Source organism: Liolophura sinensis, chromosome 1, assembly GCF_032854445.1.
Source record: "Liolophura sinensis isolate JHLJ2023 chromosome 1, CUHK_Ljap_v2, whole genome shotgun sequence".
Taxonomy (NCBI): Eukaryota; Metazoa; Mollusca; class Polyplacophora; order Chitonida; family Chitonidae; genus Liolophura; species Liolophura sinensis.
This window is the reverse complement of record NC_088295.1, coordinates 90,048,590-90,067,911: the sequence shown is the minus strand read 5'-3', so window position 1 is coordinate 90,067,911 and position 19,322 is coordinate 90,048,590. Positions and strand designations below refer to the sequence as shown.

Genomic DNA, 19,322 nt, shown 5'->3' with positions numbered 1-19,322 from the left:
TAAGACAGTACATAGTCTTTACATTCAACACTATTTGTGTCATTTGAGTCACAGACGATTCACTCACCTAAAACATTGAGTTACACTGGAACCGGGTGGTGACTGGCAAATCCACCAAAGACTGTGTTGGCACCCCTGTGCTAACCCACGTGACTTCCTATGGGAAGAGGTCATGTAGTCTGTGCCGTCTGACTGGATTAGTTATTTGAGCATGGTGAGCTCCTTACGTGGGCTTTCTAAGTGTCAATAAACAAACCCCAGCCAACATTTAAACTGATTGTTTAACGCTGTCTAGTATATACATAGATCAATACTAGTGGTCACGACCTTCGCGCCACGGCAAAATCTGACCAGTGTCCTATTTGTCCATGTATTCCCTAAAAATAGGTAAATGTATGTGTCCGTATAGCGTGTACTAAAGTATTTCTTTTCCGTGGGATCAATCAGCTACATGCATAGCCCAGCAACCTTCTGACGTTATGCAGCAGCCAAGCAAACAACAACTGGATTTGAACACACCATTTATTTAGCATAATGCTTAAATATTAAGAAACACGTGACTTTCCTCTTATGCATTAGTCCCTTCACAGGAAGCCTTTACTGAAACACACAGAAAACACACGTTGATGCCATTCAAGTCTCAAAAACATTTATTAGAGGGTGCAGGTAAATACATAATATGTGCATAAACAATATGGTAAAACTCTTTCGTATTCAGGTCAGCACAAAGAGTAGGTTGATGCAGAAAATCAAATATACCAGAGTTGTGTGTATACAATGTAGAAAATGCGCCACATGGAGGGCGCCACATGAAAGGCGCCAATGAGCAGTTTCTGTTAGCTCAAATCAGACATACCATGCTCGAATGGTAAAACAAATAGCAGTAGCACTCCTCAGTCCAGCATTTTCCATGCAGCTTTCCAACCAAAGCAACAAAACTTCATGAATTTCCTATGAAGAGGTCCAGAGATTATCTCACAAAGATTATTTTCGAAGCACATTATGCATGTGCTGAGAATAGGTTCATATGCACCAGTGACACGGATGAAGATAGAACGACGGACAGGGCTATGACAATGTAAAACAAGGTCCAAAGAATTTTTTAAACATGTATGATCTGACTTCATTATGACGGATAATAAACACTAGCATAGTCAGATTATCAACCCATACATATTATATAGATACATCCTTGTCTATTAATGCTCAGGTTCTTGATCCATATATGCCTTTTGCAAGATAATAGCGGTCCAAAACACCAAGAGTCCTACAGCGTGCTGCCAGCGAACAGGTGCGCGTGCAGCAGATGACACATCTGCAAAACAAGCCAAATTATTGGTAACTCTACTGACTAAAACATTTTTAAATCTATAGCCTCACCAGCCATGTATTTCAGAATGATGATCGGGTAAAAATTGTACGGAACGTTTTCACACGTGTAAAGCTACTGGAGGTCCACAAAAAGCAAAAACCTTTAGGGAAAAATTTGATTTGCACAAGGCACGTCGTTAATTGGACAGAGAGAGCATTCGAAAGATAACATGGATTTCACAGATTTCAACCAGGACGAGTGGCTTACCTGAATCTGCAACTTGCACTTAACACGTTGTATAATAAGTCAAGCCATTTAACTACGTGTATAAATACGCGTACATTAACTGTATGCAAAAAGTATTGCAGTGACCTGGATAAGACAGATATGTAGAGTATAAGAACGGCCTGTATAGTATAGGCATGTAGTATACACGAATGGTTTTTATAATACAGTGATGTAGAATATAAGATTGAAATGTATAATACTGGTATGTAGAGTATAATACGGCCTGTATAGTACAGGTATGTAGAGTACAAGAATGGACTGTATAGTATAGGTATGTAGAGTATAAGAACTGACTGTATAGTACAGGTATGTAGAGTACAAGAACGGACTGTATAGTACAGGTATGTAGAGCATAAGAATGGACTGTATAGTACAGGTATGTAGAGTATAAGAGCAGACTGTATAGCACAGGTATATAGAGTGTAAGAACGGCCTGTATAGTACAGGTATGTAGAGCATAAGAACAGACTGTATAGCACAGGTATGTAGAGTGTAAGAACGGCCTGTATAGTACAGGTATGTAGAGTATAAGAACAGACTGTATAGCACAGGTATGTAGAGTGTAAGAACGGCCTGTATAGTACAGGTATGTAGACTATAAGAATGGACTGTATAGTATAGGTATATAGAGTGTAAGAACGGCCTGTATAGTACAGGTATGTAGAGCATAAGAATGGACTGTATAGTACAGGTATGTAGAGCATAAAAACGGGCTGTATAGTGCAGGTATGTAGAGTATAAGAACGGATTGTATAATTTAAGAATGTAGAGTATAAGAACGGACTTAGAGTATAGGTATCTAGAGTATAAGAATGGATTGTATAGTTAGGTGTGTAAAGTATAAAAAACTGTCTGTATAGTATAGGTGTGTAGGGTATGAGAACGGACTGTATAGTATAGGTATGTGGAGTATAAGAACGTACTGTATTGTATACGTGTGTAGAGTATGAGAATGGACTGTATAGTACAGGTATGTAGAGTATAAGAATGGACTGTATAGTATATGTATGTAGAGTATAAGAATTGACTGTATAATATAGGTATGTAGAGTATAAGAAGGGACTGCACAGTACAGGTATGTAGAGTATAAGAAGGGACTGTATAGTACAGGTATGTAGAGTATAAGAAGGGGCTGTATAGTACAGGTATGTAGAGTATAAGAAGGGGCTGTATAGTATATGTATGTAGAGTACAAGAACGGACTGTATAGTACAGGTATGTAGAGTATAAGAAGGGACTGTATAGTACAGGTATGTAGAGTATAAGAAGGGGCTGTATAGTAAAGGTATGTAGAGTATAAGAACGGACTGTATAGTATATGTATGTAGAGTACAAGAACGGACTGTATAGTACAGGTATGTAGAGTATAAGAAGGGACTGTATAGTAAAGGTATGTAGAGTATAAGAACTGACTGTACAGTACAGGTATGTAGAGTATAAGAACGGACTGTATAGGATAAGTATGATCAATGTTAAAATTTACCTGGATTACTAGTCATGAAAGAGAATCTCTCCATCCAACCCTGCCCCAGAAACGTTCGGGAAGTGGCCTGGCAGCTGTACATACTACCCGGGTTCAACCCGACCAGAGTAAAGCGGGCTGTGCCATTCCCCCAACTGGCGTCCTTTTTCTCGATCTCTACGACAACCAGAGAAAGTGGTAATAAAGCGACGTAAAACTCGAAATGAAAGATATTTAGAACATGTGAAGTCCTTTCTTGACACTATTATTATCACGCTGTCATCATTTTGACTTTAGCCTGTATTGTAGTTTGTAGAGATGATATAATTAACTGCGGCAGGTTGGTAAAATGTAAGACAGTATATCACAAGGAGGTTAGACAACATAACATGTATATTGTTCAATGTTTTTTTTTATTTGATTGGTGTTTTGCGTCATTCTCAAGAATATTACACTTATATGAGGGTGACCAGCATTATAGGCCTAGTGGGAGGAAACCAGGCAATCTGGTTAAATGTGATAACATGTACATCGCCAGGTGGTTAAATGTCATAGCATGTATATCGCCCGACTGTTAAATGTGATAGCATGTACATTGTCCGGTGGTTAAATGTGATGGCATATACATCGGCAGATAGTCAAATGTGGGCATATATATCGTCAGGTGGCTAAATGTGATGGCATGTACATCATCAGGTGGCTAAATGTGATGGCATGTATATCGCCAGGTGGTTAAATGTGATGACATGCTTTTCGCCGGGTGGTTAAATGTGAAGATATGTTTATCGCCATTTGGTTAAATCCGAATGCATGTACATGGTGCTTATAGAGTCGGCCTGTGAGGGAAAGTTTATGACTTAACCCTATTTTTCTGGCATTTCAGACTTTTCAAACCTCTTTAACACCTCTGATTGTTTAGTACCGGAAGTTGGAATTTTCACAGTTCATCTTAAGACAACATTTATGAGGTGCTCAAACCTTTAATTACAAGGTTCTAAAAATATATGCTTTAAAATTATATTTCAAACTTTGGTATAAGTGAGAAATGGCTTTGTTGAACCGGACCCTGGTGATTGACGCCGTACTTAATTGCACTTATATGACAGCGTTACGATTTATAAGTGGAGGTGAAAAATTGTCATGGCCAGGTAGCGCACCTGCCTCCTGTCCGAAACAGAAGCTGGATCGAACTAACGACCATTAATCAAGAGCCGAACACCTACCACGAGAGTGGCGTTTCAGCACATTGTAATGCTTGACTCAGAGGATGTTATTTTGACGTCAAGTTTGCGTGTTGCCTCACCTTCGTTAAATACAAGCCTTTTGTCTTGTGACTCTTCACAGCTTATTCTGTACCCCGTCGATGTCAGCTGGGTGGGTGGATCGCGCATGTCAATCAACAGAACTGCTGAGATCCGTGTGATATTCTTCACAATGGCCGGAGTCCGGTGAAAAGGGGCGGGCGTCGTGGCTTAACACAACAACAAAAGTTTCGCACATTTATACGTAAACTCATGCATACTAAAATCGGAAGCCCAGACAAATTCTGGAATTCCACAGAGATATTAAAGCATATGATAAATATCTGGAGCATTATAAGACATAAACTTTGAAAGTATTTGCAGAGCTGATACTAGTTAACAGTATTTCTAGAAAGAGTTACATGCATATAGACTGAACGCGCAGGCAACAGACTGGGGTCAGTTTACCACCAAACGTGAGCCATTACGCCATCCGATTTCACATGTATCGCTGTGAATTTAAGCCAATGGTGGCTTCCTCTGCGGCCCTACGTAGGAAGGTCTCTGAGCAACCCGCAGATGGTTGTGGGTTTTCACTTGGCTCTGCCTGTATTCCTCCCACCATAATGCTGGTCGCCGTCGTGAAATATTTTTGAGTACGGCGTAAAACACCAGTCAAATAAATAAATAATTAAATAAATAACCATGCGGAAGAATACTGGTGTTGCTTCTACTTTTTGGCATGGATGCTGACAGCGAAGCTAGAGTGATAGGCGCATCTGTACTTACCGGCACATTGTCTGATAGGTTTGATAAGGAGGAGGCTACTTGGCAACGATATGTCTTTGGAGAACTAATATCAATTTAATCAGTAGATGTGAATCCATAGGGATATCTGCATCATCTGCGCAATATCAATATAAACAGCACAAGTTTACCCCCGTTAAATCAACGTAATCAGTAAGCCCGCCTTCCGAGAATATAAAGTCAATGTTACTAATTGTTGCAAGAGTAACGTCTGTGTAATTACAATTGGCTAATGTAGTGTCCACGTGATCAGCACGTGCTAATTTGGTGTCAACGTCATCAGCGCTAGCTCATTGGACATGTGTGAACAGTCATAACGAATGTGGTGTCAACGTAATCAGCGCTAAATCACTTTGTGTCCATGTAATCATCGCTAGTTCACTTGATGTCAATGTGATCAGCGCTAGCTCTTTGGTGTCAATGTCATCAGTCATAACCAATGTCGTGTTAATGTGATCAGTCCTAACGAATACGGTGTCCATGTGATTAGTTCTAACGAATGTGGTGTTTATGTGATCAGCCCTGTCTAATGTTGTGTCAGTGTCATCAGTACTAACGAATGTGGTGTCCATGTGATCAGCTTTAACTAATGTAGTGTCCATGTGTTCAGTCCTAATGAATGTGGTGTCCATGTGATCACTCTTCACCAATATAGTGTCCATGTGTTCAGTGCTAAGGAATGCTGTGTTCATGTGTTCAGTCCTAACGAATGTAGTGTCCATGTGTTCAGTCCTAACGAATGTGGTTTCCATGTCACCAGTCTATACGAATATGGTATCCATGTGATCAGTGTAAACGAATATGGTGTCCATTTGATCAGTCTAAATGAATGTGGTGTCCATGTTATCAGGCTAACCGAATATGGTGTTCATGTGATCAGTCCCTAACGAATGTAGTGTCCATGTGTTCAGTCCTAACGAATGTGGTTTCCATGTCACCAGTCTATACGAATATGGTGTCCATTTGATCAGTCTAAATGAATGTGGTGTCTATGTGATCAGACTAACCGAATATGGTGTCCATGTGATCAGTCCCTAACGAATGTGGTGTATATGTGATCAGTTGTAACGAATGTAGTGTCCATGTATTCATGGAGCTCGAAAAAGTCCGAAAGTACGAAGCGAAAACTCGTACGTGCCAAATTGGTAGCTTTGGGTTTTTTGCTTCCTAATTTCGGGCTTTTGTTTCGCACTTTCAAGCTTTCGACATTTTTCTGATTCGAAAATAATAAGTTCGCTCTAATTCGCTCTTTTAAAATGTTCCAATGGCTGTGCCGTACTGACTTCGGGTCCGAGTGTGTCGTCAGCGTGTCGCCGGATACTTCTCACTGCGCACGCGCCTATCGCTCGCTTTACCTCGAGTACGGCTGGAAGCACACCGACAAACACGCTCTGGACGGAAGTCTTAACAGCAGGCAATAGAAATCGGAAACGCGAAAACTTAACTTCTCATTTTCATTTCGTCGAAAACGCTAAAAGGTGCTCAAAAGTGCAAAGTAAATACTCAAAACTTCGCACTTTAAGATTTTTATTTTTCTAATTTCGAGATTTCTTCCAAGCATTTGCAAGGTCGAAACTCAGAAAAGGTGAGCGACCGCATCCGGTTATTATAATGATCAGCAGTTACCAACCGTAAGGCCCTCACACTGTCAACAACACGTCCATGTAAACAGTAATTTTCAAGAGTCCACAAGTATGCGATGATCAGTGGGCCTACTTACCCACATAAAGTCATGCACCGGGTTATCACTACTTACCAACAAGAAATCTAAGCAATCTGTTTTAGCAGCTCGATCCAAAAGAGAACGCGATAAAAAGTACCGAAGCGATCGCATTGGACAGAGCTACATATTTCCAAACCACAAGATTGAGTTGGCTATTACAGACGGTAGCAAGGACATTTGACAGAAGAGTTAGCTGGCTATTACAGACGATAGCAAGGACATCAAGACTGCAATGGTTATTGCTAGACGATGGCTAGGGCATCTAACGACAGATGGAGCTGGTTATTACAGACGATAGCAAGGGCATCTGACAGAAGGGTGAGCTGGCTATTACAGACGATAGCAAGGGCATCTGACAGAATGGAGAGCTGGCTATTACAGACGATGGCTAGGGCATCTAACGACAGATGGAGCTGGTTATTACAGACGATAGCAAGGGCATCTGACAGAAGGGTGAGCTGGCTATTACAGACGATAGCAAGGGCATCTGACAGAATGGAGAGCTGGCTATTACAGACGATAGCAAGGGCATTTGACAGAAGGGTGAGCTGGCTATTACAGACGATAGCAAGGGCATTTGACAGAAGGGTGAGCTGGCTATTACAGACGATAGCAAGGGCATCTGACAGAATGAAGAGCTGGCTATTACAGACGATAGCAAGGGCATCTGACAGAATGGAGAGCTGGCTATCACAGACGATAGCAAGGGCATCTGACAGAAGGGTGAGCTGGCTATTACAGACGATAGCAAGGGCATCTGACAGAAGGGTGAGCTGGCTATTACAGAGGATAGCAAGGGTATTTGACAGAAGGGTGAGCTGGCTATTACAGTGGATAGCAAGGGCATTGGACAGAAGGGTGAGCTGGCTATTACAGACGATAGCAAGGGCATCTGACAGAAGGGTGAGCTGGCTATTACAGACGATAGCAAGGGCATCTGACAGAATGGAGAGCTGGCTATTACAGAGGATAGCAAGGGCATTTGACAGAAGGGTGAGCTGGCTATTACAGACGATAGCAAGGGCATCTGACAGAATGGAGAGCTGGCTATTACAGAGGATAGCAAGGGCATTTGACAGAAGGGTGAGCTGGCTATCACAGACGATAGCAAGGGCATCAAGACTGCAATGGTTATTACTAGACGATGGCTAGGGCATCTCACAGAAGGGCGAACTGGTTATTGCAGACGAGCATATGGAAGAAAAGGGAGATGGCTATTACACACTATACCATGGGCATCTAACAAGAGAGTGAGCTGGTTATCACAGACGATAGCAAGGGCATGTTGACGGGAGAGTGAGTTGGTTATTATAGACGATAGCAAGGGCATCTGACAGAAAGGAGAGCTGCTTATTACAGACGATAGCGAAGGAGTCTAGTAGAAGGGAAAGCTGGTTTTACAGACGATAGCAAGGGCATATGGCCGAGAAGTGGTTGGTTATTACAGACGATAGCAAGGGCATCTGACAGAATGGAGAGGTGGTTATTACAGACAATAGCAAGGGCATCTGACTTAAGAGTGAACGGGTTATTACAGACAACAGCAAGGGCATCTGGCAGACGGATGAGTTGGCTATTACAGACGATAGCAAGGGAATCTGACAGAATGGAGAGGTGGTTATTACAGACGATAGCAAGGGCATCTGACAGAATGGAGAGGTGGTTATTACAGACAACAGCAAGGGCATCTGACTTAAGAGTGGACGGGCTATCACAGACGATAGCAAGGGCATGTTGATGGGAGAGTGAGTTGGCTATTACAGACGATAGCAAGGGCATCTGACAGAATGGAGAGGTGGTTATTACAGACGATAGCAAGGGCATCTGACTTAAGAGTGGACGGGCTATCACAGACGATAGCAAGGGCATCTGACAGAATGGAGAGCTGGTTATTACAGACAATAGCAAGGGCATCTGACTTAAGAGTGAACGGGTTATTACAGACAACAGCAGGGGCATCTGGCAGACGGATGAGTTGGCTATTACAGACGATAGCAAGGGAATCTGACAGAATGGAGAGGTGGTTATTACAGACGATAGCAAGGGAATCTGACAGGAGATAGAGCTGGTTATTTCACAAGATAGAATGAGTATGTAACATGCAGGGTAATGGTTTGGTCCTTGAGTATCTGGCATGGAGCAGAATGGCTTGGTTTTACACAAGATGAGATGATTATCTGATATGCAGTAAAATGGCTTGGTTGTGACAATTCATAATATCAACATCTGACAGAGAAATTTTCAGGTTATTATAGACAAAAACATATGTAGCTGAGAAGGCTACCGGTAGGGAGTTACTAGCGACAGTATGAACTAAATCTGTGACAAAAGTGCCGAATATATTATTTACAGAGAAAGAATCATAAGCACAGAAGTTATACCTATAATAATGTATTTCTTTCCAGAGGATTAGCAGGTATTCGAGGGTTACAAGAGCTACACATTAAGTTATGAAATCAGAAGTTAGACGTATCATAGTTACCTATTACGTATATACTTACTAAAGCCTAATGGGCAGTCGGAACCTTGGCATTGTGAGGTTTCTGAAACATAAAGAGTGGAACTGTAGATAAGCACGCCCCCTGTATAAAGTCGGGGTTATAATTCATCTCAAGGTATACAATCTCCACTTGGAACGGTATATATTACTATATTACATCAAATTTGTTTAATAATTTTGCAATTATCAATTGCGTAATTATCAATTATCACTCCGAGCCTATGGAGAGGAACTAATGGATATTACATCACGAGTTTACATTACCACTGAAATCCATTCATTTATCGAACCCCTTGACGCTAGAAATTTAAACCTAAAGCTAGGCCAAATCTCTATTGCAACTGACTTCATGGTGTGAAGAACGGTAATTTAAAAAACGAACGAAAATCAAACGACGGTTAAAAGAGCTGTGATGGATACAGTAATTATGCATTGACTGGTTGCTAAAGGACTAGTACACACACGTCTGTATGTCCATGTCATTGCTAAAGCAGTGGTACACAAATGTCTTCAAGGCCAAATGTCGCGGATAGACGTGAATTTTATAGGATTGGTACAAAAACGTCTTTAAGATTCCATGTCACAAACGCATGTGATTGCTAAAGCAATGGTACACAAATGTCTTCAAGGCAATGGCATACAAAGGATCTATGTCAGAAACGAAAGTGGTGGCAAACGCAATGGAACACAGCCGTTTGCGCGATTTCGTATAATATACGAATGTAATAATTAAAGAAATGGTACACAAACAGGAATTTAGGTCAGAGGGATTTGTTGTTGAAAACAAAAGTTCTTACAGGGCTATGAGAGTTTATGTCCTAAGCTCATCCGATGACTGAAGAAAAGGCATTTCAGAGTTTCAGTCTCAAACGGCTGTGCGGGAAAAACATTGGTACACAGAGGGTTTTGGAGTTTATAGATACGAGGAATGACAACGAAAAAAACGAGGAAATATATGAGAGGGTATGGAAATGTCAAGGTTGATGTGAGAACATATAAGCCATGAATGACATAGAAATGCAAGAAATGCTAACGGCAAGGGGATATTTAACACTTGGGGTAAACTGGATTTATATGGACCCTCGGGTAATTTGGACACCCTGGCTATTTCAGCCTAAAATGTTTGTCAGTCCTGCCATCTTTATTGTGGTGATGTAGTTATACCTTCAACACCTTCAACGCATTGTAACCATCTTACCATAAAGTCTAATCTCTGCACGACTTGTCCCCAGAGCATTTGATCCCTCACAATAGTACACGCCGTAATCATTCGCTTGGACGTTGAGGATTTTCAGTGAGTACCAAACATCATTGAGTTGCAATGATGTGCCGTGGGTGAGCAGCTGATTGATATCATGCTTGGCATCGTCTATCAGGGAAACAGGACCTGTGTCTGTGACCATGAACCACCTCAGGTTCGGCTCTGGCATCCCTAAAAGACAACAATGCAATTTAACATCTCAGCATTCACTATCATCTTTCAAACCAAGGACCGGTCAGGTATCTGCCATTTTGAAAGAGAAGCCCTGTGATCATCTTTTGGTAGAAGAGCAGAAACAGCCCTAAACGGCACAGCCATATATTTTTATTTATTTATTTGACTGATTGATGTTTTACGCTGTACTGAAGAATAATTTACTTATACGGCAGCGGCCAGCATTATGGTGAAAGGAAACCGCGCAGAGCCCGGAGGAAACCCACAACCATCCGCAGGCTGCTGGAAGACCTTCCCACGTACGGCCGGAGAGGAAGTCTGCATATCTGACGAGCTTGGTAACCCTACAAATCATCGTTGAATCTGGAATTCTTAAGAGACCACGAGATAATTCATGTTTGAGAACCGGAAACATGAGGTCGTCAATTGTACCCCATGCATGCACAAATGAACAATTTTGAGCAAGCGAGATTTGGTGTGAAGTGAGCGGAAACAGCTGAATTCTCGGGTTATGGAAATAACCAACGCCTGATTGGTTAAAATTTCTAGCATGGTAGTGCTTTCGACTTTCCCAGAGTGCTTGCTTTCTCGGTTATGAAACATCACGAGAACACAAAGGGTGTGCTTTTGTAAACTATATGTGGGTTAAATTACCAATGCATATACACAGTTGGCGAAGCTTTTCTTCCATATTCGAAATTGGTAATTTTCATTTGCATGACCTTTAGATGACCTCAGAAACATGGAATTATGGTGACTTAATGTACCTTTTATTTTACATTCTAAAAGAGCATGGAACCGTCTATTCTGGGCCTGTCCCACTGTGTCCTGCACAGCTTCGGCCTCTGGCTTGAAGTTTACTACCAGCTTAGCGTCATGGTGGGCGGGTGGTATCACGTTGTTGTCTGCCAGGCATCTGTAAATCCCTCGATCATCATTCCTGATATTTGTGATGTGTAGAAAATGACCCTAAAATTAAAGGAGGAATGTATACTTATATAATATCATGTGCACTCAAAATATTGTCATTAACTGGATGTGTTCGTGCAATGTCTTTTTCTATAGACTATCGAAAACAAATTTGTACAAAGTCTTCAATTTTGGGTTATTAAAGCTTCTCCTTGCAAAGTTGCTTTAAACAAACTTAATGGATTTTCAACACTACAAATATTTAATTAGTCCCACAATACAGTCTCACTACATTTGTTTAATTTGCACCATTTACACACAGTTCGAAGAGAGATGTATTTCACTGAGTCATATAAAAGATGTTGAAATAACCAAACTGGACAATCAGTCATGGTTAGGGTTACATCCTTAGCTCAAAGACTAGCCTAGATATGCCAGTGGAAGAGGAATAACGTTAGGGCACGTGTCAGTGGGGCTGCCTTCATTATTGCTGAAACCTTCTAGTTACCTCAAGTCATTACTTACCCTGTGACTGAGCCTGCCATCTGGTAGAGGCTTGCCGTCTGCTCTGATCCAGGTGATGTTGGGGTTTGGATTACCTGTAGCGTTGCACCTGAGAGTAACATCAGATGCCTGATTTCGCTGGACTGTGTCTGAGGTCTGCGACACTTTAATTGTTGGTGGAACTAAAGTTGAAAAATGAAACGAAAGACAGGAGACAATTAACAAGGATGAAAAGGGGAAAATCAGTGGATGACAGGTACTTCATCACTTTACAAATAGTGTTATACATTGATTGTAGACATCGTCTATATGCTACTTACATACATGCAAAAGAAAATAAGTAAACCTTGTCAATTGACTACAGCGTTTTTGTTCAACTGCAGTTTCGAACTTTCCACCTTCTCTTTAATGACACCAAATGCTAACAGTGTGAAAACATAATCATATACAGTTACAGCGGCGACAATTCATTACAGTTTCTGCTCAGTCTTTTATTTGAAAGTCCGTCTTGATGGAAAATCATCAACACTGTTGAATGAGCATCTTCTAATGTGGGCCAACAATATTTTTAATTTCATATATCGATGAAGCTATGCACAGTGCCGACCTTTGGCACCTCACCGGGTAAGTTTCCCACGTGCGAGGCTGGACCGGTCTCTGTGGACTTCATGTTAGGACCCAGTCACTCCTACACCCACGACTATCTACTGCCAAAAAATCGCCAGCATTCTTCGTAAATCTTGGATTGATTGACAGAGGCATTACTTATGGATAACAATTAATGGATTTATCCATAAGTAATGCCTCTGTCAATCTATACCATCCCAATTCCTAAATGCCTCTGAAAGAAATCTTGGATTGGTCGTATGACAAATGGGTGGGGTCTTGGCAACTTTGGAGAATCTGAAGATATCGCCAGCGAATGCGAGACAGTTCAGGTGATGACAGGTGTTTTCCGCAGGCACAAAACCAGCTGCCTTGAAAGGTTATCAATGATTATCGTACATCAATTTAGATTATAGGCTATCAGCTTAGGTCTGGCCTTGTTGGTAGATTTTCATACGCGCATCGCAAACGATAAGGTATATTTAAACGAGTTGTGTATCAACATCTCAAACGATCTTCAATAATACAAAGCATATTTTGTCACAGAAAGCCTGTGATGTCTTGCGATCACGCTGATAAATAAGAGTGGAAGTCAAAGAATCACTTTGGGTGTGACTGCAGGCAATTCCTTGGGTTTTAATCAGGGTGAATGGCAGCAACTGACAACCATTAAAAGATTGTGGTGAATTGCAAATGTTGTAGGTACTGTGGTCGTAACTACAGTGTGTCTGGGGCCTCTTGCACAAAGCGACCGTAGACTAAGTTGATTGTAACTACCATGGCGACACATGTTAAAAGCATATGTTACCATGGCAGTTACAGTCAACATATCCTACGATCGCTTTGTGCAAGAGGCCCCTATGCTATAGGATTACACGACACGATTAAGTGTCGTCGACCGCTACTTGCCACAAAGACCCTCCATGGCAATAACAGGAAAACTTTCTGTCAAAATATATGAGCTGACCTCTAAAAGGTAGGCACCACTGGCTACGTCTTGGCTGAGGCAAGTCCCAGAATGAATATCTACTCATACATGAAAAGACAAGACATTTAATTTGGAATAATGGTGTTCAATCATTACCTTGTACGGTCATATTCCCGTACTTGTACGGCCATTCCCTCTGGTCTTTTCCAACAAGAAATACCGTACATTTGTATCTACCGCTATCTTCTTCACGCAGTCGGTTTACCACCAGAGTGTAGGTGATTTTATCATTTCCACGTACATGGCGGATAACTTCATACTTCTGTTTTCCATTGACCACTTCGTTTTTAGCCAAAATTTCCGTGTCGCTGGAAATCCAGTTATCATTAACACCGCCCAATGGTTGGATCCAATTAACCTGTAATGACAATAGTAATACTATGTTAAGAAGACAGCAAAGCTCCGCCTATAACAGTCCCTTCACTGACTCATCCACCGTGCATCCATCAGTACCTTCAGTAGCAACAGTATCAGACTCATTTGCTTTGTCCTGGTCTATGGCATGAAAGCCAAAGTTAAGACGGTTGGACTTTTACAAAGCATGAGTTTCTAACCAGGAAACAGGGATTCCCCGCCATCGAAAGAGAGGCGGTCTTTCCAAATAAATGCATAACACTACTATAATGTTTCTTAGAGCCGATTTCCCTCAGACTCAGAACTTTGCATTCGCTGCCTCTGATGGAAGACTGCGTCAGTCAATAAAATGGTAGAAAATGAGGAATGGGGGTAGATTGTCCTGGAACCCATTTCACTTGTACGAGAGCGGCCGTGTTTATGGATGAACAACACCCTGCAAGATACCTTAAGAACCATCAGGAGCTGAAGCAAAGGTCAAAGAATACAAAACAGAACCTTACTGGCTGAGAAGTCTCCATTACTTTGCCAGTTAGTGCCTTTGTTAGTCACAATTGGATTCGTCGTTACATAATGCATAGTATCACGTCATTACACGACAAGTTTTACGGAAACTGCCGAAGATTTTGTTTTTGAGGACTTTTCACTTGAAGGTGTTAAATACTAATAATCATCGTAAATCATATTTGAGCAGTGGCATTAGCTCTGTTCCATATAAGGTATCCTTCACATCATTTTATTATTTCCACTTGATTTCTCCGGGACTGAAGAAGCAAGTTTTTTATATTGGTATTTGCTTCACTTTAACACAGTACTTCAGCCTAAACAATATGGATAATAGTATCAACAGATAATCATAATCTAGCGCTGTAACATTTAAATAAGGGATGGTAATCTTAGACTGTAACTTGCAGATAAGTGATGATAATCTAGTACTGTAACATGCAGATAAGTGATGATAATCTAGGACTGTAACATACAGATAAGTGATGATATCTAGTACTGTAGCACTCACTCACTCACCAGTAATGTAATGTGCACAGTGCGGCGTATTAATTGTGCTTCACGTCCATATTTATTCAAAAATTTTCAATTTTGTCAATTTTTATCTATTTATATAGTCTTCAATTTCATTTTGAATATCCTGTCGGATCAGTTTATGTAGCTTACATGTACTTTTAAGTTTACTGACGGCACAGGTCAGATAGCTTAAAGTATTATCCTGTTGTCTGCTGACTGTACAATTCAGGTACCCTATTCTGTTGTCTACTTACTGTACAGTTGAGGTAGCTTACCTTATTATTCTGCTGTCTGCACAATTCGAGTAGCTTACCTTATTATTCTGTAGATTGCTTGCTGATGACTGTACAGTTCAGGTGGCATACTTTATTATTCTGCTGACTGCACAGTTCAGGTAGGTTACCTCATTATTCTGCCTTCTGCAGACTGTACAGTTCAGGTGGGATACTTTATTCACTTGTTATATGCTGACTGTACAAGTGGTTTACCTTATTATACTGCTGTCCACTGACTGTATAGTTCCAGTAGCCTACCTTATTGTTCTGTTGCCTGCTGACAGTACAGTTCAGGTAGCCTGTGTCACCTTTCCTCTTCACTTCAGGGAAAATGTCTTCCACAATCTGGGGGTTCTGACAACTCACTGAAACACAGTAAACAAATTTTGTATCAGCCAATTGAATGTATATGATCCCAGCCCAAGATTTATGGTATCTTACTTTAGTAAAACGGCAAGCAATTTATTTTGTCGAATAAAATACAAAAGCCATTTTTATCTTATTATTTTATTAATTATTATTTAGCTTTATTTATTTATACATCTGGCTGTTGTTGACTGACGAAATTTTAACTTACTCGATGTTGGTCAGATGATGGTACCTACGCCAACATGGGTAATTGAAGAACTTCCTTCTGAGGAATGTTCACACCATTTTGGTTGTAAACTATCGGATATAAACGTTTGTATACACTACCATCCTCGACTGGTTTATTATCCATCAGACGTCAGGCGTCACCCTCAGGTGTGACTCTCAGGTCTATTTCAATCAGTAGTCAAATGTCACTCTCTGGTGTATTGTCAATCAGAAGTCAGGCGTCATTCTCAAATGTATTGTCCATCAGTAGTCGGGGGTCCCTCTCAGGTGTATTGTTCAGCAGCAGTCTGGTGTCCCTCTTAGGTGTATTGTTCATCACTGGTCAGGTGTCTCTCCCAGGTCTATCCTTATCAGTACTCAGGTGTCCCTCTTAAGTGTATTGTCCATCAGTAGTCAGATGTCACTCTAAGTTGTATTGTTCATCAGTAGCAAAGTGTCACTCTAAGGTGTAATGTTAATCAGTAGTCAGGTGTAACTCTCAGGTGTATTGTTCATCACTAGCCAGGTGTCACTCTCAGGTGTATTGTTCATCAGCAGCCAGGTGTCACTCTCAGGTGTATTGTTCATCAGTAGTCAGGTGTCACTCTCAGGTGTATTGTCCCACTCAAGTGTCCCTCTCAGGTGCATTGTTCATCAGTAGTCAGGGTAACTCTCAGATGTATTGTTCATCAGTAGCCACGCGTCACTCTCAGGTGTATTGCCCCTCAGTAGTCAGGTGTCACTCGTATATGTATCGTTATTAGTAGTCAGGTGTCACTAGCATGTGTATCGTCATTAGTAGTCAGGTGTCACTCTCAGATGTATTGTCCCACTCAAGTGTCCCTCTCAGGTGCATTGTTCATCAGTAGTCAGGGTAACTCTCAGATGTATTGTTCATCACTAGCCACGTGTCACTCTCAGATGTATTGCTCATCACTAGCCACGTGTCACTCTCAGGTGTATTGTTCGTCAACAGTCAGGTGTCACTCTCAGGTGTATTGTTCATCAGTAGTCAGGTGTCACTCTCAGGTGCATTGTTTTCAGTTGTCAGGTGTCACTCGCAGGTGTATCGTCATTAGTAGTCAGGTATGACTGTCAAATGTATTGTCCAACAGTAGTCTGGTGTCACTCGCAGGTGTATCGTCATTAGTAGTCAGGTGTGACTCTCAACTGTATTGTCCATCAGTAGTCAGGTGTCACTCCCAGTGTATTGTTCATCATTAGTCAGGTATCACTCACAGATGTATTGTTCATCAGTAGTCAGGTGTCACTCTCAGGTGTATTGTCCGCAAGTATTCAGGGGTCACTCTCAGGTGTATCGTCATGAGTTGTCAGGTGTCACTTGCAGATGTACTGTCCATCAGTAGTCAGGTAAAAGAGTCATGTCCGACATTCGTATTCCATTCGTAGTCGGTAAAGGGCGTTCCAAGTTCGCAAGATCCCTTTCCAAAACAACGCTCCCAAAGACAAAGTATGTAAGCAATTACACAAATAGTAAATAAAGCCGGTAACTCACAAGAGAGAAGCGGTCATCTGTTTTCAATGATGTCGGGCAGAAAGTGGATATTACAGGCATGAATTCCATATCAAAGTTCAATTTCGTAGTCCATGAATGAGTTCCAGGTCAAATAACAATTAAATAAGGTATGTCAGTCGCGCTTTGATTGCAACTGTTCTTAAAGGCATCATGCAGATGTAATGAGCATGGCTGCCTTTACGGCCCCTAGCCCCAGGTTAAGCGGTGTTGGCTACCTCAGTAGTAAAAATAACGAGCGTTATAGACCTTAACCGAACAGTTTGTGATTCAAAAGTAACGGACGATTACCTCTTTCCCGTTAATATAAGAGGTGCCATCAATGATGTTACACATGACATGCTGGTCTGCATGAAAGCTAACTACTCGGCAACCAGCGACATCTATGTTGTTAAATACCATGTACGCGATAGATATGTACATAAGGATAACAGCTCCGTCTATGTGGTTGATCACAATGCAGATCGCCAGACATTCTGAACGCTCTGTCCATACCTACCAACGAGAGTGTTATACTCATTGAAAAATTTGAAAAAACTTGATGGAGTATCCTTCACAAACTAGTTTTGGAACTAGCAACTTGTGACGCAGATTAAAGCCATCACAATTTACGCAAGATCTGACAAATGTTACAGGCGAGATAGACGCCATATGCAGGACCCATTGGTACATTGCTATCCAAATAAGGATAATTTACAACATAAAAATTGAAATTATCCCTTTTGTCGTAAAGGCTGCGTGAAAGGAGACCTTGTTCGTCTTTGTACAGATATAGATCCAAATAAGACGTACCATCAGGACTATCTGTTGTCTCTTTAAATCCAGTAAAGGCTGACAGATTTCCTTCACCGCTTCACCAATATGCGGGTTATTTAAATAGTTAGTAGTTCATCCGTAGTCAATTGTCACCCCCAGGCGTTTTGTCTATCAGTAGTCAGGCGTCACTCTCAGATATATTGTCCATCAGTAGTCGTCACTCTCTGGTGTATTGTCCATTATATTGAAGGCCTGAGGTGTATCGTTATCAGCGGTCAGGCGTCACTCTCACATGTATTGTTCCTCAGTAGTCAGGTGTCACTCTCAGGTATATCGTCATCAGTTGTTAGGTGTCAACTTCAGGTGTATTGTTCTTCAGTAGTCAGGAGCCACTCCCAGGTGTTTTGTCTATCAGGTGTCACTCTCAGATGTAGTGTCCATCAGTAGTCATGCGTCACTTTCCGGTGTATTGTTTATCAGTATTCAGGTGTCACTCCCAGGTGTATTGTTCATTAGTAGTCAGGTGTTACTCTCAGGTGTATTGTCCACAAGTAATCAGATGTCATGCTGAGGTGTGTTGTTATTAGCAGTCAGGTGTTGCTCTCATGTGTATTGTTCATCAGTAGTCAGGTGTCACTCCCAAGCCTTTTGTCTATCAGCACTCAGGCGTCACACTCAGATGTATTGTCCATCAATAGAAACGCGTCACTCTCAGATATATTGTTCATCACTAGTCAGGGTCATTTCTTGATGTATTGTCCATCAGTGGCCAGTTATCACTCTCAGGTGTCTTGTTAATCAGTAGTCAGGTGTCACTGCTAGGTGATTTGTCCAACAGTAGTCAGGTGTCATTCTCAAGTGTATTGTTCACCAGTAGTCAGGTGTCACTATCAGCCTATTGTCTATCAGTAGTTAGGTGTCACTCTCAAGTGTGTTGTCCATCAGTTATCAGGTGTATTGTCCATCACTAGTCAGGGTACCTTTCAGATGCATTTTTCATTAGTAGTCAGGTGTCACTCTGAGGTGTGTTGT

At 41.3% G+C, this 19,322-nt stretch overlaps 1 protein-coding gene across 1 annotated transcript in view; it reads right to left on the bottom strand.

The window, feature by feature from the left end:
• Nucleotides 1-634: 634 nt before the first annotated feature.
• LOC135465458 (lachesin-like) overlaps nucleotides 635-19,322 on the bottom strand; it is a 29,044-nt gene continuing 10,356 nt past the window's right edge. Inside the window, exons 3-11 of the mRNA XM_064742702.1 lie at nucleotides 15,683-15,789; nucleotides 13,872-14,133; nucleotides 12,203-12,363; nucleotides 11,536-11,737; nucleotides 10,532-10,765; nucleotides 9,335-9,376; nucleotides 4,366-4,533; nucleotides 3,084-3,239; nucleotides 635-1,315 (exon numbers count right to left, since the gene is read on the bottom strand). Coding sequence (XP_064598772.1) covers nucleotides 1,200-1,315; nucleotides 3,084-3,239; nucleotides 4,366-4,533; nucleotides 9,335-9,376; nucleotides 10,532-10,765; nucleotides 11,536-11,737; nucleotides 12,203-12,363; nucleotides 13,872-14,133; nucleotides 15,683-15,789 — 1,448 coding nt within the window. The 3' untranslated portion in view covers nucleotides 635-1,199. The remainder of the gene's footprint in view (nucleotides 1,316-3,083; nucleotides 3,240-4,365; nucleotides 4,534-9,334; nucleotides 9,377-10,531; nucleotides 10,766-11,535; nucleotides 11,738-12,202; nucleotides 12,364-13,871; nucleotides 14,134-15,682; nucleotides 15,790-19,322) is intronic.